Source organism: Labeo rohita, unplaced genomic scaffold, assembly GCF_022985175.1.
Source record: "Labeo rohita strain BAU-BD-2019 unplaced genomic scaffold, IGBB_LRoh.1.0 scaffold_73, whole genome shotgun sequence".
Lineage (NCBI taxonomy): Eukaryota > Metazoa > Chordata > Actinopteri > Cypriniformes > Cyprinidae > Labeo > Labeo rohita.
This window is the reverse complement of record NW_026129667.1, coordinates 1-22,505: the sequence shown is the minus strand read 5'-3', so window position 1 is coordinate 22,505 and position 22,505 is coordinate 1. Positions and strand designations below refer to the sequence as shown.

Below are 22,505 nucleotides of genomic sequence, written 5' to 3'. Positions count from 1 at the left end.
TTTTTTTCTCTCTCTCACACAATCTTTTCTCATTTGATCTGGGGCCGGTGTGGCTGGCAAGTCGTTACTGTTAATTTATATTTTATTGTTAATTGATGTGTTGTTTTTGAAACAAAACTCCTGCATTTGCTTTACCAGCATAATTCCAAAGGAGACTATAAATTAGTACAGATGACCGGGACAATTCATGCTTTTACAATGGTCCTAAATTTCAGTTTTTAGAATTTATTTATTGCTGTTTGATGATGCCTGATGTGGAATACAAGCTCCAGTCATCCTCAAAAACGACTAGCTTGCAGCATGGGAAATCAACTTACCTATCTTTTCTGCAAATGAAAAAAATAGATGAGAATAAGAATGGTCTAGTTGTTACATTTTCTAGACTGTCTTCCCAACAAACATGAGACGTCCACCCGACGTGCAGATCATGTCTATATTCCGACAAAGACGTTGAAATGACGTCGTTTGGACGTCGTTTGCTCAGTGGGTTGCTATACCTAAGGTGGGGTTTAATTGCAAAGAACTGTACCTTTATATATATATATATATATATATATATATATATATATATATATATATATATATATATATATATATATATATAAACATATAATTACCTTGACATGTACTGCAAAATGTTATTATCCTTCCTTATATTTTTGTCTTTCAGCAGATAAAGATGGGCTGCTCTTTTCTTGGACACTCTGTGGTGGATAAAAACGTGGCATTAGGCTTCTGTGAAACAAAATCAGGCAAACATTTTAAGGCAAAACTTTAGGTCTGTGCCTGAAGTCTGTTCGACCGATGCCGACCGAACTCGGGTGAATCTGGTTTGTCAGTTGAAGGGAAAAGACGCGCATTAATTTGAATACACAATTGGAATATCACGCTTGGTTTGTGGAGTGGTCATCAAGTTGCTCTTATTGGTGGGTAGCGCGTTACATCACACTGATTTAATGACGCGGTGTCTTCCTGTTTCCCTTATTGGAGTCTTTAAGTGCTTCTTACAGCTGGAGGAGCGCGTGCAGTGCGCTGGTCTGGTAGGCTACTGTTCCATCATTCTCGCCCGTCACTCACTTTCTGTTTTATCCCCACAGTCTCGTCCAGCTGGAAGATTTTTATTTTACCACAGCAGCTTCCCTGGCAGTCATTTGTGAGGTAAGTGGCCTCTTGTTCTGTACGACAGTGAATGATGAAGTTTTTTGGTGAGGGAGTTACAATGTACTGACGTTTCATAGGTTTAAACTGAATTTTCCCTCGTCTTGCATTATTTATTTTTCTTTTGGACATCTACTTCTATTGACTTCTATTGTCGTTTTTTTATGTATGTGATTTATTTATATGATTTCGGTGAAATGCTGATATGTATATGAGATTTGAAACGTAAAATGAAATTATGTTACCCTTATCAATAAATTGGACCATGTGGCTATGTGTCCACGTCATATAAATAAATATTAAATATGGGTCATTGACGTAACGATCACTTTTCAATAGTAGAAACATGCAGAAAAAAAATAAAAAGCAATTAAGCAAATAAAATTATGGATGTAAATAATGAATGTTATTTCTAAGTTAATAAATAGATTATTTATATGTATACTTTTTAATCATTGGTCACACCACATAGCAATTCATTTATGATTTCATTTAGTTAAAACTTTTACTTGTTTAAAAAAAAAAACAACAACAACAGCAACAACAACAACAAAACAAAGAGAACGTTTGTAAGGTTGCCAGTGTGTTTTAAACTAGACCGTCCGTGTATGTATGTATGTATGTATGTATTTAAAGACATTTACTAACATTAAAAAAAAATAGATAGATGTTATCACAAAGCACACATTGTCAAGCTAGTGTTAGTGGTAAATGTGTCCCTTTCTTTGTTTCTTTCTTTCTTTCTTTCTTTCTTTCTTTCTTACTTCTGGCCAAACAAAGCACAAAACAGAAAAAAAAAAACAATACAGAAAAAAAGACAAAGAACCCCTAATCATTGCTAAAAGGATGTTCACAATTTTAATTAATAGAAATTACAATAATTTCAATAAATTCAATTATTCGTCACCACGAATTATAAGGTTCTGTCTGACATTTTTGTCAAAATTTAGTTATTCACATATTCTTATTCTGTGACAACTTATTTACATTATGTGATGTTTTGTTTGTAAGTGTACATTTTGGCCCTTTTTTTAGAAAACAAAAATGGGTTTATCTACAGAAGTCTGTGGAATGCAAAAACTTTGAAGCTCAATATCTCAATAGTGCTCAGAATGCAGATAGAACCATATAATTCTAAGGTGATGAATTGTTGATTGTTGAATGTCTGCATTTAAATCTGTCCATTGCTTCAGATCAGTAATACTGATTTAAGGCTTAACTACTATTTAATAGTAGTAATATTAAATATAAGCTGTATAATATTTTTGTAAATATTTGTTTTAGGTTTGGTTGTTTAATTTAAAAAAAAATGATTCAGTACAAAAGATTCAAGATTATTTTGTGTTTCTCTCACTGGTTTTCTGTCAGTAGGTGACTGTGATAGAGGTTTGAAGGTTCAGGCTTGTGGGAAATGGGCCAGTAGAAGCACCAGAAATGCCAGACCATGATACAGGGTTTCATCTAAATCGACAGACTAAACGAAGACGAGTAGACATTGGAGTGAAAAGAATTGTTAGCTCATCTGCCTCATCAACACAAACTTCTGCCTTCATCACTGCCACCCAAGCAGCCAAATCCACTGTCATCACTGATGCCATGAACTCCCATCACAGTAAGAAACAGGATGTGCTTGATTGCCAAGGGGCTCAGTTTGGTGAGGCCAAATCAAACGTTCTCCGCAAACTGCTTAAAAGGGGCAGCTCATATGAGGATAACATGATACCCTTTTCTGGTGCCACTATCATCACAAAGCTACTGAAGAGCAATAAGGCAACAAGAGGAACAGGAGGCAGGGAGTCGGTAATCCCCAGGAACGCAGAACCTGAACCACTACAGGAGGACACTTTCAGCAACTCATCCCAGGAGAGTGCTGAAGAGAGTCTCTCACCATTTGGAAAAATCTCACTGAACCACTTAGAGTCTGAGCGGCTAAATGAAGATCACCTTCGGGCCAAGCGTGCTCGTGTTGAAAACATAATTCGCGGAATGAATCATTTACCGAATGTGATGGCAACATCTATTTCCAGTGGAAAGGATTGTGAGCAGGAGTTAGAGGGAGAAACCGAGATGACTGTGCAGTCCTTTAGCCCACGAGAAAGCAATCGTGAGAACAAGAGGAAACAAAAATTACCTCAGCAGCAGCAGCATAGCTTCCAGCAGCTGGTTTCCACACATAAAGAGCAGAAGGTTGAAGAACGCAGGCAGTTGAAACTACAGCTGGAAGACATGCAGAAACAGCTGAGGCAGCTTCAAGAAAAGTTCTTCCAGATCTATGACAGCACAGATTCTGAAGCAGATGGAGGAAATCTCTCAGAAGACAGTGTACGATCTGATGGGATGCTAGGTGATAGTGGCACCAATGAACATCTCATTCAAAATTCTGTGTCTGATCGATCTGATAATGAGATAGCAGGCTTGGATCCAGGTTGCTTTCTGGATGAGGCGAAGGCCCTGCTCTGTGAACAAGCATTGCTGGATGGAGAGATGGCCAAACATGAAGGTTCCTTGAAGAGCAAAGGTTTGATGTCTATGCATGAAGTAGGCAAGCGTCTGGCAGAAACCCTTAAGCAAGAGCTAAACTCTGCCATGTCTCAAGTTGTAGACACTGTGGTGAATGTTTTTTCGAAACCTCCACGGCCACTTTTACAAGTATTCCCATCGCTCCCGGCAAATGAGGACCACTATGCTTTTAACGGGGACAACTCCAACTTCCACACTGCTAATCAGAGACTGCAGTGCTTTGGTGACGTTATCTTTCCCAGCCCTCTTGACTCGTTTGTCGGGGTCCCTCTTTCTTGTGCCAATGATCAGACGGAGGCACTACCACTGGTAGTACGAAAGTCTGCGTCCGAACACCACCAGTCCTCGGATCCTGGAGCTCAGAATGGTCACCCTCATCCCTCCTTACATCCATCTTCTCTTTCTGGAAACCCAGGCTTCATCTCCCCATCATTCCGTCACCCATTTTCACTTCCTCTGGTGGGTTACTCATTTCAGAACGTGCTTGGTGCCTCATCAACAGGATACTCTAGTAAAGACTCTCCTGGCTCAATGGATCTGTCAAGGGAGACCCCCAGCTTGCGAACAAAAATGGGTTCAAGTCAGCATCTGCTGCATAACCATTCTTGCTCGCCAGTTCTCCTGGGAAGCACCGCTGAAGGGCCTTCACTCATCAAATCAGAATGTGGGGACCTTCAGGATATGTCAGACATCTCTCCATACTCAGGCAATACAATATCCTTTTCATAGTAGTGAAAAGTTTTTTTTTTTTTTTTGGTGCTTAAGATTTTACAAATCAGTTTGTAAATTTAAATGTTTTAACATAGTTATATTAGTTTTTCATTATATTCTACAAGTTATTTTCTAGTCAACATGAAATCAATATTGACTTCACTTACTATTTACGTCTTGAAAATGTTCCTGGTCAGTGCACATTATTCCCTAGAATAAAGTCTTATCTAATTATTAATTAATGTTTAATTAAAATGAAATTACTCACTTTGTCTCTGAAAAGATAGCCCATGTTAATGTTAATCGATGGCCAAACAGCATAGGAGCAGTTATTCTCTTTATTTTATGGGCAATTTCATCAGACAACGGTAAGAAGAAATTTACGTAGCAAATGTCAACTATTTCTAGTCTTTTAGTGGAATCTGTGAGGAGGAAACTGCAGTTCTTAAGGAGTTCAATCAGTTGGTAATCCTCTAAACATACAAACATTATGAAGTGTTCTGAAAAGGTAGATCCATGCACCAGTAACTGTATCACTATAATATCGAAACAAAATAATTTTGCTTGCTTAAACTGTGACTGAATGTAGTGGACTACGTAGTGAATAAGGTGGGCTGGGTCTATGGTTATGTTCATTTCTGAGTCATTTTGGCATTTTAAGCAGATAAAAGTTTCCCCTGTCTGTCCAACGTAATACTGCCAGTGGTTCAGTTTTTGTTTGACAGCCACACAAAATGCTTTGCACTGATGTCAGGCCTTAAAGGAGGCAGCTCAGTCCTCTTTGTCTGGAAAATTTGCCCACTCAGCCATTTTGTTGTCTGGCAGAGGTCAGTGCAGGACAACAGCAGGAGTGTCACACACAGTGCAGTTTGAACTTCCAATGTGCTCTTATCTTAAATAGATCATTGATGAATGCTGAAAGTATGGAGGAAAATGTGCAGCGTTGGCAGAAAGATCAGACAAACTGTTTGCTTCCCCTTCAAAGGTCTGACATAGAAGACCTTGGTAGATATATACTTTAATAACATCAGCTACACTATGTAGTTTTGTTTGTTTGTTTGTTTGTTTGTTTATAATTTCATTACTGAGTACTCAAAAAATATTTTGCCTTCTCCTGATCTAATAAAATCTAAAAAGTCTATAACAATGATTTATTTTTTAAGAATGTTGGGTCAGATTATTGTCACCTAAGAAAAACATTTCTAGCTTGCCATGCTCAAAAGAGCCTCCCAAAGCCCTTACCGCTATATTTGTGTTCCATCCCTGCTAAAATGAAGGTTACAAACACATTTGAAGGTGATATGCAAATACTATCTTTATCTCTTTGACATCTGGAGGTTTGGGATCAGGGCGTAGGGAAAGACGTTGCCCGCTTTGCCTGTAAAATGAGTTTCTGATGTAAAATATGTTGGTGTGGTGTTTTTCATGTTTTATTGAACGTGACGAGCCGACACCTTGAGTGATGAGATAATAATGTCAAGCAAATCTTAGCAGTGGGCTTATTTTCCTTTACTGCTAGTGTTAAATCCAGGAGGGATTGTCCCCAAATCACCTGAAGAAGGCCAAACTGATGTTCTTCTACACCAGGTACCCAAGCTCCAGCATGCTCAAGATGTACTTCTCAGATGTGAAGGTGAGTGCAGACTGATAGAGATTCTTTAAAACTAACTATTCAGTTTTTAACGCTCTTTGCTTAATGTTCTTTTAGTTTAACAGGTGCATCACGTCTCAGCTGATAAAGTGGTTCAGTAATTTCAGAGAGTTCTACTACATCCAGATGGAGAAGTTTGCCAGGCAGGCCATAAACGACGGTGTGGCAAAAGTGGATGACATCATTGTAAGCCGTGATTCAGAGCTCTACAAAGTGCTTAACATGCACTACAATAAGGCAAATGATTTTGAGGTATGTTCTCACACACACACACACACACACACGCATACACACAGACTTAACTTTGCTTAATGTTAAGAGTCAACTATAAGACAGCCATTGGTAAAATGACTTTATGGAAATTGTAACCATTGTGGCTCTGTTTTCAAAACATTGCTTTAAAATGCACTGTTTGTTTGAGCGGCCCATTTCACACTCTTCAGCACATTTGGTGCAGTTCATTTATAATACTACAATGCAATGCAATACTGCATGTTAAATGACAGTATTTTATCAAAATGATTATTGTATTGTGAAATGGTCAATCCTGTTTATATAAAAACTATACAAAACACTATTTATCTATTCTCACCCAGCACACACATAAAGACACAAAGACAAACAGATGTTCAACTAAAAAAAGGCAAAATAATTATAACTAAACTAAAGCCTTCATAAGAAATGATTCAATACAAAAAGGAGCAAAACATGAAACCTGAGCTCTTGGACGCATTGTGAAAACATAATTAGCTTATTATAAAAACAATGGAAAGTTTCTGCTGTCTTCACTATAGGTAGAAGACGTCATTTTGCAGCAGAAGAGTGAGACAGAAATGCTGCGGAAGGGTTTGTTTGCGTGTGTTTATAGGGGAAGGTGACCCGCCACTGCTGAGTGTTTCTGTGGCACAAATGTGCTGGAGTCATGTGATAGAAATCTACCCTCTCCTTCTCACTGCAACAGAATCTCTCCATCTCTCATGCGTTTTCTGCCTCCATGGCCCTTAAGACTTAATCTATGCTCTGAGAAAAAATTCTTAAAAATCTTGGGAGCAAACTCTCAGTGATGAGTCAAGTATCAAATTTGTCTCAAATGTTTCACCTAAAGTTAATGTGGATAGAATTACTTAATTAATTATTTAGATAATCTGGTCTTTGGTGAATTTGACAGAAAAGTCATTGACTTTCGATTGTTCAGAAAATACCAAAGGTGAAGCTAAAGTAGAAATACAAGAGATTAAATTCTCTCAGTGATCTCATTTTTTCTTACCTATGGCTTACCTAATTTGACTGAATCGAAGAAACGGGCATTCTTTTGCACACTAACACACACATATGGAGACACAAGACATGTTGTTCTGGTTCCAGGAACTGTAGCAACACTGTTATTTACATAAATAAATGAGGAATTTGCAAATAGTGCTGAGATCAGTGTACAAATCTACTGTTAGCTCCAACACATGCTTCATCTGTGTGAAGACATGGAAGCGCACGTTTTGCATGGTAAGGATTTTCTCAGTAGGTGTCTAAGAGATGTGATGGCTGATTAAAACTTTGCTTAGGGAAAGTGTGCCAAGCCATGCAAATTTCACACACAAATCAACCGCCTTGACTTTTACCTGTGTAAGTGTGTGAGTCTGTGTCTGTATTAATCCACTGAAATGAGAAATTGTGTTACTTGTGAACTTAAACATCCCATACCAGTGTAAAAAATGCCAATTAAAATTAATTCCAGGTTGCAGATATTGCCCCTTATTGGAAAAGTTCATTTCTGACCCTGACTGGTTACTCAACACTGCTTCACACACTATAGAAAGCTGCATCCATCATGTCAAAACCCAGAAGACTGATGGTTCACTCAGTATTCACTCAATATAAAAAAGGGTTTTTATAATGTTTTTTTTTTATTCTTTCTTTAATTAATTCAATTAAAGGTCTGTGGTAAGCATAACTTGACGGTGCTTTTATGTTTTGCTCTACAGTGTGAATTATACACTCCAATACTGAAAACACAAATTTTGAAGCAGTTTATTTTAAAAATGTGTGTTTCTACATTTCTATATAAGATGATTTTTGTGTGTGAGTGTGTGCAGTTTATGCTGTAGAAAGAACTTCAAAGTAACAACAAGTTGTGTTAACCACAGACCTTATTTCACTCATGAATTGGAAAACCCCATTATGAAAACCCACAGGAAAATCTTGAGGGAACCAGTTGTGAATTAGTCTTCTGGGTTTTGACATTGCGGCTGCAGCACTCTATAGGAACCCAGGAGTGATAACTTATAAAGCTTGAATGCCAGTAGCCTAAACACACTTGATATGAATCAAGACAATTGCAAAAATTGGAGCAGCCTTACGTGCAAATCGCCCATATTGGACACAAGCTAAACACCATGCATTCTATACTGTAAAAGTGTCGTGGAAATGTTGACTTTGGTACCCAAATGGCTGCCCAGAAAGTTCCATCATTTTTTACACTGAAGTAAGTGTTGTTATGTTTTAATAATTTTGGTAAACTGAACCTTTTAATGGTGTACGCACCTCTGCATATCAGACTAGGATAAGTGAAAGTATTTTTAACATCCAAAAAAATAAAAAAAACATCACATGTACTGCAATTATTGTGTTGCAGTGCCTCAAAGTATTACTTCCCCTCCCTTTTGGTTTTGGGGAAATAAGAAATATGAGCTGTCACAATAGTGAAATTTTCTTTTTGTGAAGTTCAGGTGTCAGGGGCAGATAGGTCCGTTTGGGTAAAGGGCGGAATAAGACCATAAAGATAAGAGAAATCAGCCTGAAAAGTGTAGATGTGTCTGAATGTGATAGTTTTTCTGAATGTGAAGGTTTTGTCATATTTCCAATGTGGCAAAACATACAGTAGCTCTAGCAGTTATTGAAGGGTGTGAGTCAGGCTTGCTGACTGTCCTTTTTCAGTGTATTTATGTTCCATTTTCAGTGAGAAATTGTGCTGAATTCAGGATTCAGATTTCTAAAGTGATATCAGTGTGTTCTTTTAGTTGTTCTACACTTTTACCTGAGGGTGAAACACAGTCTTTTTGGATATCTACACCTCTGACCTTGAGCAATCAAGGTCTCTGTAGTGCAGTGAAAAACAACACACTACAGTTTCAGATATATAACTGAGTTTAGTTAATGTCAAGTTCACCTGGGGTCTTAATTTGTTTCAGTCCTGGAACTATTCTGAATGAGGGTGCTACACGCATCTAATAGATGACCGATAAAGACCTTATGGCTCTGTATCACTGTAATGAAATATACATATACATATATATATATATATATATATATATAGATATATTTAACTTCTCTGTTAATTTTTCTCATGCTCTCAGCAGCTATTCTGTCTTTGAGAATTTGTATAGTTAGATTTATACTATTACATAGATATTTTTAAGTACTTAACCCTGCCCATAAATCTTACCACTTCTCAGCAATGTAAAGAACAAAATGTGAGTAGTGCTACTATTTAAATGTGTAATGTGGAGCAGTTTCATCACACACATACACACACAGAGAAACACATGGCAGAAAGTGAAATGCAAGGCTCGACTCAAGGCCAGAGTCCAATGTGTTTACTTACCCTTCATCAAGGCTGGTTAGTTTGACGCCTTGCTTTCAGAGAGACCATCTGTAAGCCCTCAAATCAACCAGACAAACAGAAAGGCAGTGTGACTGAACATTGCATTATACTTGTGCACTTCCCAGCTGACATGGGAAGTGTTCTGGACTACATTCCCATGTTGGTTGGTTATGGATTAAACAGAGCAGTTTAGATTGTGTGTGTGTGCAGTTCATGGATCCTTCAAGTATATCGCTTCCTCTATCTCTCATGGTCATTGTGTGTTTGGTGAGCGCAGATCAAATAAAAACATGTTCCCAGAAGAAGACTGAGTCAAAGTACTGTCCTCTGTACTCTTAAACAAGGTCAACTCCAGGAGTTCTGGCACCTATTCTTAAAGAAACAGTTCACCCAAAAAAGGAGCATTATTAATCCATGCTCTGTCATTCCAAACCTGTATGCTGTTTTTCCCCTGCGGAATGCAAAAGAGGAAGTTTTGACGATTATTCTAAAATGAAGTGTTAAATATCAGTCTCGGTGTTTGTTTTTTGAAAGCTTAGCTGGTTAGTTTTTGGACATTAAAATATTATGTACAGTATTTGACTAACTCTTGTAAAGAAAATATGTATATACTGACTAATATGTAAAGATTTCTATAAATAAACCATTGGCTGGGTGACTTCCAGAAGTATGTAAACACTTGAATGAAGCCAACCAAAAAAGCATTTAAACTTACAGCTTCACTATTAGTGGAGGCATTTTTTGCTCAACACTGCTGCCACACTGACTTAGTCAGTACTCACACGTTTACAGGTACAACCTGTTTACACTCCCAAGGCATCAGATATGCTAATGCATATCCAAGAGAAATTTAGATCACTTCACAGAAGCCAAAAGTTCCATATAGTGCCTTTTACCAACACTGCCGATAACTAATTGTTATCATTGAATCATTGAGAAACCTTTAATGTATACTTTAACTCAAAGGGCATCAATGTTTTATCACTATTTTCAATGTTTATCATAAAACTTTAAAAATGTTTGTGTTTATTTAGGTAAATGAGTTATGTATTTATTTGTAAAGAAATATAATACAGATAAAAGTTCAAAGTACAGTCACAATAATTAATTGCATACAGTGTGTGTATATATATATATATATATATATATATTACATAGGGTAATGGTTCACATCTATATTTTATAACTTGAGCCACTGAAAAATAAATAACTTGCACTAAACAATATTTCTATGAAAACTGTTTTATAAAACCTGGCATGAAAGTATATTTTTCTTGTTGAAGAATGTCAATTAATTTAAATTCTAGTTTTGATCTAAACAAAAAGATATAGATTTAATCAAAACGAAATTTCCCATTTAAGAAATAAAATTATAAAATATTTAAAATTACTACAGCTGACTTCCAGTCACAGCCTTAGATGAAATCAACTGAAATAAAAGACACTAAATCAATTTTGTGTTTAGGATACATGTTTTAAGAGCACAGCCAACTAAGAGAAAATGTGGTCAGTTAATGTTGGCTGGTTGATGCTGAAAAAAAAACAAAACATTATGTAGTGGCTTGATTCACTGATTGTTACATTGCTCTTTGTTCTACTGATTGTGTTTTTGACTATGTGTTATTTTGTGCACAAAAAAACAAACAAACAAACAAACAAAAAAACTCATCTGTGGCACACATAATCAGTGTTGGGCAAGTTACTTCCAAAATGTAATACATTATATATTACTAGTTACTAGTCTTTTAAAGTAATTAATTACATTACAGTATTACTTTCACTGAATTATCATGTTACACTACTTTTAAGTTACTTTCACCAAAATATCCACAGAAGTATGACTAGGCATTATAAAATACCAAAATGTAGTAGTTGCTGCTCATTATAGTGGAGGGTTATAAAGTAGGTCAATATAGCATAAAATTATAAAATCATATTTAAATAGGCTACCGGTATGTAAGTCTACATTAACGCTACTTGTAGTTTAGGTTAAACACAAATAAGCACAAAATAATTACATTTATAAATAAAGCCAGTAAATAAGGCAAATTGTTATAATGTTCAACAGGGGCAATTCTAGGATTTTCAAAAATGAAAGCAAATAGTAAGAATAAAAGAAAATACTGAGACAATTCAGGTGCAGAATTTATATATGTTGCAATGCATTCTGGGGGCCATGGTTGAGTTTCAATTGGTGCTCCCAAAATGCACTGCAGCTTGAAGCTTTTTGTTTATTGTCACCACCGTTGAGATTCCTATGCTGATTCTTCATAGTTTAAGCAGTCGGTAAAACACTAATATTAAAAAGTCAAGGGCCAAGAGTGCAGCTAAAGCAAACACTGACCACATTAATGGTGACTTCAAACAAACCACTCAACATGTCAATCTCTGTTCTCAATAAAAAAATTTTAGATGTATGACAGAAATTATGTCAGATTGGTTAGTAATAGCTTTTATAAAATAGTTTAGTGCAAGTTATTTTTCATTTTCATTAGTTATAAAATATAGATGTGAACCATTAACCTGTTTTTTATAATGCACCAAAACATTAGGAATTCACAACTGTTTTCTCACAATGCATACATAAAAGATTGAACTACTGCATCAGAAGGACACACATCTTCCATCTTCAAAAAATGGAAATTTCAGTTCATGTAACTCTCTGCTAAGAAGCTGATGTTTAAAATCAGGTGTGTGAATAAATGAGACATACAAAATGAGAAGTACTGTGGATTGGAGTTGAGAAATGCTGCAGTAAAGGACACAGTAAAGGTTTTTAATAGTTAATAGTAGTCCTGTCTGGAACTCCCATACCATAATTCCCCAGTTACAAATTATCAGAGTCATACTGGATTTCTCTGAGGTCAAGACTAGAGCAAGGATCTCCCAGAACCTGGGTTGGAGACCCCGGGGCTAGAGAAAGAACACTAATATAGAAAGCTGAAGAGAAAAAACTAAAGTAGTGGTTCCTAACAACAATCCTGGAGCTGCTCCAACACTGCACATTTTGTATTTCCTAACTGATACACTCATTTGTCTTGGAGTCTCTACTAAGCTAATATATATACAGTGGGTACAGAAAGTATTCAGACCCCCTTAAATTTTTCACTCTTTGTTATATTGCAGCCATTTGCTAAAATCATTTAAGTTCATTTTTTTCCTCATTAATGTACACATAGCACCCCATATTGACAGAAAAACACAGAATTGTTGACATTTTTGCAGATTTATTAAAAAAGAAAAACTGAAATATTGTCAGGTTGGATGGTAAACGTTGGTGGACAGCCATTTTTAGGTCTCTCCAGAGATGCTCAGTTGGGTTTAAGTCAGGGCTCTGGCTGGGCCATTCAAGAACAGTCACGGAGTTGTTGTGAAGCCACTCCTTCGTTATTTTAGCTGTGTGCTTAGGGTCATTGTCTTGTTGGAAGGTAAACCTTCGGCCCAGTCTTAGGTCCTCAGCACTCTGGAGACGGTTTTTGTCCAGGATATCCCTGTACTTGGCCGCATTCATCTTTCCCTCGATTGCAACCAGTCGTCCTGTCCCTGCAGCTGAAAAACACCCCACAGCATGATGCTGCCACCACCATGCTACACTGTTGGGACTGTATTGGACAGGTGATGAGCAGTGCCTGGTTTGCTCCACACATACCGCTTAGAATTAAGGCCAAAAAGTCTTGGTCTTGAATCTTGGTCTCATCAGACCTGAGAATCTTATTTCTCACCATCTTGAAGTCCGTCAGGTGTTTTTTAGCAAACTCCATGTGGAGAGGCTTCCGTCGGGCCACTCTGCCATAAAGCCCCGACTGGTGGAGGGCTGCAGTGATGGTTGACTTTCTACAACTTTCTCGCATCTCTGGAGCTCAGCCACAGTGATCTTTGGGTTCTTCTTTACCTCTCTCACCAAGGCTCTTCTCCCTCGATAGCTCAGTTTGGCCGGACGGCCAGCTCTAGGAAGGGTTCTGGTCGTCCCAAACGTCTTCCATTTAAGGATTATGGAGGCCACTGTGCTCTAAGGAACCTTAAGTGCAGCAGAAATTTTTTTGTAACCTTGGCCAGATCTGTGCCTTACCACAATTCTGTCTCTGAGCTCTTCAGGCAGTTCCTTTGACCTCATGATTCTCATTTGCTCTGACATGCACTGTGAGCTGTAAGGTCTTATATAGACAGGTGTGTGGCTTTCCTAATCAAGTCCAATCAGTATAATCAAACACACCTGGACTCAGATGAAGGTGTAGAACCATCTCAAGGATGATCAGAAGAAATGGACAGCACCTGAGTTAAATATATGAGTGTAACAGCAAAGGGTCTGAATGCTTAGGACCATGTGATATTTCAGTTTTTCTTTTTTAATAAATCTGCAAAAATGTCAACAATTCTGTGTTTTTCTGTCAATATGGGGGGCTGTGTGTACATTAATGAGGAAAAAAAATGAACTTAAATGATTTTAGCAAATGGCTGCAATATAACAAAGAATGAAAAATTTGAGGGGGTCTGAATACTTCCCGTACCCACTGTATATATATGTATATATATATATACAGTGTATATTCTGATGATTATGCTGTGGAATTAGAGATCCTGTGATTAACTAACAGTTAACACTTCTAATTTCATGTTTCTGCAGGTCCCTGAACGTTTCCTGGAAGTAGCTCAGATAACTTTGCGTGAGTTCTTCAGTGCTATAATGGCCAGTAGAGATGTGGATCCATCATGGAAGAAGGCCATTTATAAAGTTATCTGCAAACTGGACTCTGAGGTTCCAGAGATATTTAAATCGACCAGTTGTCTTCAAGAACTCTTGCGAGAGTAATGTGTTAAAAAAATTCTTTTCATCCCTCTTTAAATGTAAATTGATAACTTGAGATGGAGAATTTTACCTTTTTTTCCACCTTTTCACAGTTGAATTTATTATATGAAGTAGTGTCTTATTTATTCTTTTCTTTCTTTCTTTTTCATTGGGTAACCTTTAGTGTATCTCTCCACAGTCCATGTAGGCTATCTCACAGTCCAGGGGCCTCATTTACAAAATGTGCACATGCACAGATTTGATCTTAGAGTGTGCAAACACTAAAATCCACACCAAAGAACTGTCTTTATCGAGGAAAATGGCTTAGCGCGGAGTCAGTTTCTAAGCAGAGTCACACACTTTTTCTTGTGGTAGAGCTTGATTTTTGTCGCTTGCCTTTCTCAAGTAAAGGATTTGGATGCTGACTGGTGCTCTGTTAGATGTTAATGACATTAATTAGGCAGAGTTTACAAGGCAGAGATCTGAAACCATTCAGCTGCACACAATTTTTTAAGACCATTTACGATTTATAAATTTCACACCTGAAAGAAAGGCATACGCACATGCAAATCATGCATATGTTTGTTGTCTGAATTACACATACAGTACGCACACTTGAAAAATGATTGTAAGATCAAATGTAGGACGGTTTCTATGCAACATTTTGTAAAAGAGGCCCATGTGATATTCTTTGTACCTCACTTAATACATCTGAGATGATTTGACCTGTGCCAGATCTTATTGTGATAATTGATCTCTGGCTAATTTGGTTCTTGAATTAGGTTATCTGGGATTACTGTGCATCCTTGTAAAGGGCAAATATGTTGATACTCAAAAACCCTGCAAACGGCAATGGTGATACAGCAAAGAAATTCAAAGTAATTCTGCTTTGCTGAAAATACAGGATTGTGTTAAACACAATAGCTTAAACATTGCCACTGAATCAGTATGTAATCAGTGACACTGATTATTACTTTATATTTTAAATGCAGCCAGATCTATTTGTCTAATAAACCTGGCATTATGTATTATACCTTTTGTTAACTCTTTGACAAATTAGTTTGTTCCTTTTTTATACGTTGCTTTGAAAAAGAGCATCTGCTAAATCCATAAATGTCTTTTTTGCAAAGAGGTTGAAAAGACAACAGACAAAGTGTAGATTGTGCTTGATTCTGCATTAAAATCTGCAGTATTACCCAGTGGGCATTTAATGTTAAAAAGACACCAGTTTGACGTCAAAAAACAAACTCAGGTCAAATAGGTAAATCAAACTGACATAAAATTGATTTGATGTAAATTGAACAGCACACATAGTGGCCTACATATACATTAAACCAATTTCAGTGTGGGATTAACTTGTTATTTTTGCCTAATTTGCCCAGAAATTGCCATCCAAACTGAATTTAAAATGATGTTACAGCATCTTGATCAAGTCTTGATTAATATTTCACATCAAACTGGTATCAAGGTGCCTGCTGCGTACATACTACACAACAATTATAATTATTTTACCACATTTATTTTTAAATGATTATTATTGCTATTGTTATTTTTAATTATTACTTCTCCTGGTTCAATATATGATTTGCACCCCTGAATGATCTGGCAGTGTGGCCAATTTAAGGGTTGCCGCAAACAATTTTTTACCTAAAAAATCTTCTATTGCACATGTGTCAAACTCAAGGCCTGTGGGCCTATTCTGGCCCGCCACATCATTTTATGTGTCCCACAAGAGCATTTGACTGTCTTAAAAAAAACTATGTTGCTTTATATCGTAAATTGACCATAAACTACATCTCCCACAATACGTCGATTTTGCGAATTGCAAAGTCCAAAAAGAGAAAAACTGAAGCAAAATGAAGGCAATTTAATGGGAAAGTGGGAATGGGAATAAATGTTTGTGCTTTAAAGAGTAAACCGATATGTCTTTTGTGTTGTGAGGCAGTTTTGGTGGTGAAGTACAATATACGTCGCCATTTTGACCACAGACACAGAGCTATGTATGCCAAATTTAGCCTCCAAATAAAAAATAAATAAATAAATAAACATTGTCCAAGAACTAAAAGGCAGACTGCAATGATTGCAGGATATGTTCGCAAAAGCGGCAACCTAAAATGATGCTGCAGTGAAAGCTATATTGTGGCTGAAGAAATTGCCTGAGCATTGAAGTGTTTTTCAGAGAGGGCATTTTTGAAGTGGTGCATGCTAAAGGTGTTTCAGCAGAAACACCATCACAGACTGAGTTAAGGAACTACCCAGCTAGAAATGTTTCATGTTCTGGGAATGTTTTCAGCAGCAAGTTTTATTTTAGTTCCCAAAATATTCTGCTAAAAGGTAGGATAACATTCTCTAAAAACATTCTAAAAATGTTTATTGATAACATTCTTAGAACATTATCCTTTAACATTCTAATAAAGCTTCCCGTCACACTAGATGTGGACTTACATTGCTCAGATGTCAAATTTTGGTTGAAAGTGGAAACCCAACCTTTGTTTGATGTCAAGCTCCAGCGTCATTAAATAACTCAAAAAACTGCATTACCAGCTTCACTTATTATAAACCAGATTATTCTGTTCTTATTGAGATTAAGAGAGGTTTAGATTTTGATGTCTGTTTCAAAGTTTGGTTTGATGTTACCATTATGGCAATAAGTGTTTGCCTTAGTTGTGCATTTTGACTTTTGTCTTAACATTCTTCTTTAGCTGCTGTAACTGTTTGTTGTGGTGAAAGCAACAGCAGAAAATGTGACCAGATGATGTTAGCATCTTGCTGATGTTAACAATGTCTTTATGTAGTGGTCTGATCAACTAATCTTTTCTAGAGTTTGAGCTATCCAATTAATTCCATATTTGTGATTGGCATGAATGAATTCCATCTGCAATTTTCAAAGTGCATTGTTTAAAAAAACAATTTAAACTGTTTAGCTCTTAGACATGCACAGGCATCAAGAATCAGTGTATGAATCTCAACTATTACTCTCAAACAGACATCAACATCAAAACCTCTGTTAATCTCATTAAGACCTTTTGTAAATGCATGACAGAAATAAAGTCAATCTGGTTTATAAGCAACGCTGGTAATGCTGTTTTTGGTTGTAGCTTTATAAAACAAAGGTTGGGTTTTTACTTTCAACCAAAATTTGACACCTGAGCATCATTAGAGTTCATCATCCAATGTCCAATGGGAAGCTTCCCAATTAAATCTTCATTAGAATGTTAAAGGATAATGTTCTAACAATGTTATCAATAAACATTTGTAGAATGTTTTCAGAGAATGTTATCCTACCTTTTAGAAGAATATTCTGGGAACTAAAAAGAACTTGCCACTGAAAACATTACCAGAATGTATACCAGAATGTTCTCTGAACATTTTTAGAACAAAAACATTTCTAGCTGGGTAGCAGGAAATCTAACAACACAAATTGCAGATGAGCCCCAAAGTTATCTGGCTTTTTCATTAGCTATTGACGAAAGCACAGACAACACGGATATAGCGCAGCTATTTATTTTTATAAGAGGCGTGAAGCCGGGCTTATCTGTCTCTGAAGAGCTCTTGGATGTAACTGCCATTCATGGGATAGCAATGTAAAAGCACATTTTTGATGCAGTGGAGAAGTCTGTTAGTAAAAAACAGGCTTGGTTGGATTAATGAAGGCCGAAATGAAAAAGAAAAAAACAACTGCCACACACCTCTAATCATTGCATTATCCACCAAGAAGCTTTGTGCAGAAAGGTTCTGGAACTGGATAATATAATGATTACAGTAATGAAAACAGTCAACTTCATTTGAGTACATGACCTGAATCACCACCAGTTCAAGGTGTTTTTGCAGGAGGTGGGCTTGAAGCATGGAAACGTGCCGTAATGCAATGGTGATGGGCGTTCCATTTCCGACATGCTTTGTACACAGTAGACCAGTTACAACAGACTGGGTTATTGGACCAGTCATCGCAGACTAGCGTCACTCAATGGAGGGATTTGGAAAATTGAATCGTTGAGCGAATCATGTGGGAGCCATTGAGCAAATAAGGTAAAAATAAATGCATATTATAAGACAATGAAAGACTTTTTTTTTTGACCTTGCATGTGTCAACCTGTTGTTGGGGACTCCCAAACCAAAATATGAACCTTTCATAATCCATAATAGGGGCACTTTAAAAACAAGAAAACCAGTAAGTATATAAAAAACAACAACAAAAAAAAACAAAACAAACAAACAAACAAAAAAAAAAACATAGTTGGTACCACAGTTCTGACCCCCTAAAATGTGACAAAACAGTTTTTTAACAAAGTTAATGTAATGAGTTGTGTTTGATGATATTTGTCTTGGTTATTTACTTTGATGAAGTAATGTGGATTTCTTAACCTGAAAAAATAAAAAAAATATATATTTATGCTAAAATAAGCAGAGTGTTTATTTTTATTATTGTTAACACTTAACACTTATTTTCACATCTACGCAAATACATATACAACATTTGTAAATTTAATAACAAACAAAGAGACAGTTATTTAACAATGCATTAAGCAATGGTTGCTTAGAAGTTTGATATCTCTGGTCCCAATCAAGACAACATCCCAAATGCAAATTGTCAAAATCAAACACGCCAAATCAATGATGTATCTTTGATCTTTCTTATTTACAAAAAAAAAAAAAAAAAACCACTGCATGAGGTGGCCACACAGAGACATCAACAATCCACACATGATGATCTCCACAATGGTAACCATCAACTGAAAAGCTTCATGCTGCAATGCATGCTGGGCACATAGTACCAAACGCAGCCATGATTGTTTGTCTCCACTGATGAGGTTTATATGTCAAGTGTATAAGTGAAAGATTTAAAAAATGTCTAGCATGTAAACAGCTTAAGCTTGTGTAACTAGTATGGAAATTATTTGTTTCGTATGTATAGAACAATCTGATGCCATGTTTGTAGCAGGCAGAAGTAGTCACCATGTTCAAATGGTCAGCTCAACCCCAATGTGTCTTCTTTCACTCCAAATGCTAGTATACAGCAGTTGGTTGGCCTGATGAATAAAGTTTTAGCATTATGCACTGCTTCACTGTCTTTGTCTAATTTCTGGTAGAACCGACAGAACTTCAGATCCCAAGTTCAGTGTGTAGAGTGTGTCGGTCTAAAGAGCACATCACTTATGCTCACTGCACGCGCCATAGACTTTGTCGTAACTGCCTCAAACCCGGACACTTTAAGAATAATTGTCCCGAGGTGGCAGGCGTTGAACCCTTTCTGCTACCACTCAGTTAATCTAAAAAGCCCATGTGTAAAAGGGGTAAGCATGGGCGATGGTGAACTTCCCCCTAAAAGATGAGTCAGACCCACAAGAAGTTCTTGTAAATAGTTGCAAATTGTTGCCACCTGACAAAACAGTGCTGTATGTGGGATCTCAGAAAAGTTGGGGTACTCGGACTTGACTCGGACTCGAGCCTTTTGGACTCGGAAAATATGCCAGGTCCATCCGAGTCCAGAGACAGTTGACGGAAATGTTACTGACTCTATGCATTATCATGTAAATGATATTCAGTATTTGCATGTATTTTTAAGTGTTGTCCAGTAGGCTACATGAAAGCCGACGGGTTTATGTGCCCACACACTCAAAGCGCCGCTCACAGAACGTGCCTCTCAGTCAGTGTGTGAATGACGAGTTCTCTTTAGCTTCTAATAAGTTCTGTTATTGCTACACACATGCTCGTCTTACAGACTATTCATGTAAATGAAGTCGGTTTTGTCTTAAGTAAACCTGAACAGTTGGGAGAAATACTGATGCGCCAAAATATTTGATCTGTGCGTCAGATCTTAAAGCGATAAATATTAATCAAACAACAAAAGAAAAAGAGAAAATCACTCACTTTTCCTGACTGAATCACTTATTAACTTTAATAACAATCGAAGATTTTGCAGTTTTATTTAACATTTATTACTTCATGAAATCTGTATAGCTTTCTAGCTTCAAAGAAAAAATTTTTTCCTAACATCTTCACAGCAGTAGTTTTTATGGGTTCAAAACCACCTTGGGTGTGCAAGATTTTATAATAATTCAATGGCCCATCATCAATTATTCGTTGTACACTCTTAAAAATAGTGTCACAATGCCATAGAAGAACCTTTTTTGTCAAAGCTTTCTGTATCACAAAAGGTTCTTCATGGCGAAAGAAGGTTCTTCAGATTATAAAAAGGTAAGAAAGAGAACTTTAAAGAACTTTTGATTGAATGGTTCTTTGTGGAACCAAAAATGGCTCTTCAATGGCATCGCTGTGAAGAACTTTTTCAAGCACCTTTATTTTTAAGAGTGTATAATGTCATTTATTGTAATTAATGTAACTATAAATGCATTCAAAAATAAAACAGGTGTGAGTTTGCTGTGACTTATGGAAAGTATATGTAGGGCTTTATACACAGTGTGTGTTATTGTAAAGACTAGGTTTATCCCTCACAGCCTCATTTTCAGCCAAGAAAAAAAAGTCATATAAAACCCAAAACACACACACAGCCACAATCAGGAATAAAAGAGGTGCATTTTCTGCTTTTAAGGTCCCATTCACCAAGACACCTACTCCTTTACCCCCACCTTTGAATTTATAGATTTACTATAAGGATGAATCATTTTTCACATTCTAAAACCTGTTTCACTCTGAAATATGTCACCACACACGAGTCAGCCATAACTTATGTTACATGACTTTCTGTTACATGACTAAGTCCATGACTAACAGGACACTAATTATGAGATGTCGTGAAATCAAAAATCAAGATCCACTAGAGGTTTGCTTTTCTTACATTTAAAGTGACATTGGGTTTTTCTAGTTGTAAGGGTTAAAAAAAAGGGGTGCCCAAACTTAGTCCTGGTCCTTGGTTTAGTTCCAACGTGCCTCAACACACCTGCCAGGGGGTTTCTAGTATGCCTATCAAGAGCTTGATTAGCTGTTTCAGGTGTGTCTAATTGGGGCTGGAGCTAAACTTTGTAGGACACTGGCCTTCCAAGACCGAGTTTGGGTTAAACAATGTAAAGATACTGATAAACAATATTATTTCCTTGGACTCAGACTCGACTCGGACTCAGCCCTTTGGGACTCGGACTTGAGTCCGACTCGGCCCATTTTGGACTCAGACTTGTCTCGGACTCGACCTAGGTGGACTCGAACCCAACACTACAAAAAAATTGAGGGAGCTAGTGATCTGTTCTATGCTCCTGTGACTGTTGGTGGTCAGTCCATACTGAACGGTTTGCTTGATTCAGGCAGCATGGCTTGCACCCTGAGTGAAGAAGGTGAATCCAAATTGCGTGCTGAGTCCTCCTACAACCCTCAGCGATTCCTAGTAACATGGTCCTTGTTGGCTGTGGTGGTCTTACTATTCAGCCTAAGTGCATGTATGACCTAGAAGTAAAAGTCTATGGATTTAAGTTCATCGTACCTACTTTACTAGTCCTTGGACAGAAGGACGAGTTCATTATACTGTAAAAACTTTAATTTGGTATAAAGTTGCTTTGCAATGATATGTATCGTAAAAAGCGCTATACAAATAAATTTGAATTGAATTGAAATATCGGCAGTAACGTCATTAAATGTGTGCTTCAGAAGATGAAAGTGAAAAGAAGTACTGGGAGCTCATTTCCTGTCAAAAGAGCAACCCAGAATGTGAGCAGTTTCTCAAGCTTTTGAGCTGTGTTTCCCGCTGGTCTGGTTCCCTTCAACCTGATAAACTTGGCTCAGTAAAGCTTTGTCAAGCAGTCACTTTACTTCCCAGGAGTGACCTTGTGTGGGGAAGATTACCTGCTAACACTCATATTTCCCCAGGTAGCACTGTCATCATCGAACCCACTACTTCGCGTTCAGCACCCCGCCATGTCCTGGTTGGATGTGTGGTGTCTTCTATGTGGGGTGATCGATGGGTGCAGATGAAAATTCTGAATTCTACCCAGTCTCCAATAACTCTTTGACGTAACACCAACTTGACAGATGTGTCCCCTTGTTTGGCGGTGGAAGATGTTTCTCTCGCAAGGTGTGTGCAAATCTCATGATGACACAGATTCAGGTCTCCCAAGCCCATTCTATCTGTT

The 22,505-nt window shown here is 37.2% G+C and overlaps 1 protein-coding gene across 3 annotated transcripts; it reads left to right on the top strand.

Annotated features, from left to right (window-relative positions):
• The first annotated feature begins 45 nt into the window (after positions 1-45).
• On the top strand, positions 46-15,468 carry LOC127161774 (prospero homeobox protein 1-like). Of its 3 annotated transcripts, none has more exons than XM_051104514.1 (7): positions 46-502; positions 674-926; positions 1,098-1,158; positions 2,527-4,394; positions 5,917-6,022; positions 6,098-6,292; positions 14,263-15,468. In XM_051104514.1, the coding sequence occupies exons 4-7, from the start codon at positions 2,593-2,595 to the stop codon at positions 14,446-14,448; spliced, it is 2,289 nt and encodes a 762-aa protein (XP_050960471.1). In that variant the 5' UTR covers positions 46-502; positions 674-926; positions 1,098-1,158; positions 2,527-2,592; the 3' UTR covers positions 14,449-15,468. The 3 variants fall into 3 exon arrangements, with proteins under 3 accessions (XP_050960471.1, XP_050960472.1, XP_050960470.1); XM_051104515.1 differs by having other exon boundaries at positions 671-926; positions 2,530-4,394; XM_051104513.1 differs by having other exon boundaries at positions 671-926.
• The last annotated feature ends 7,037 nt before the right edge of the window (positions 15,469-22,505 follow it).

Excerpts from the sequence above, each read along its gene's own strand:
- LOC127161774 (XM_051104514.1), top strand. The coding sequence starts at position 2,593 with ATGCCAGACCATGATACAGGGTTTCATCTAAATCGACAGACTAAACGA. Across the intron at positions 6,023-6,097 it reads TGTACTTCTCAGATGTGAAG|TTTAACAGGTGCATCACGTC; the intron begins GTGAGTGCAGAC and ends ATGTTCTTTTAG. Across the intron at positions 6,293-14,262 it reads ATAAGGCAAATGATTTTGAG|GTCCCTGAACGTTTCCTGGA; the intron begins GTATGTTCTCAC and ends ATGTTTCTGCAG.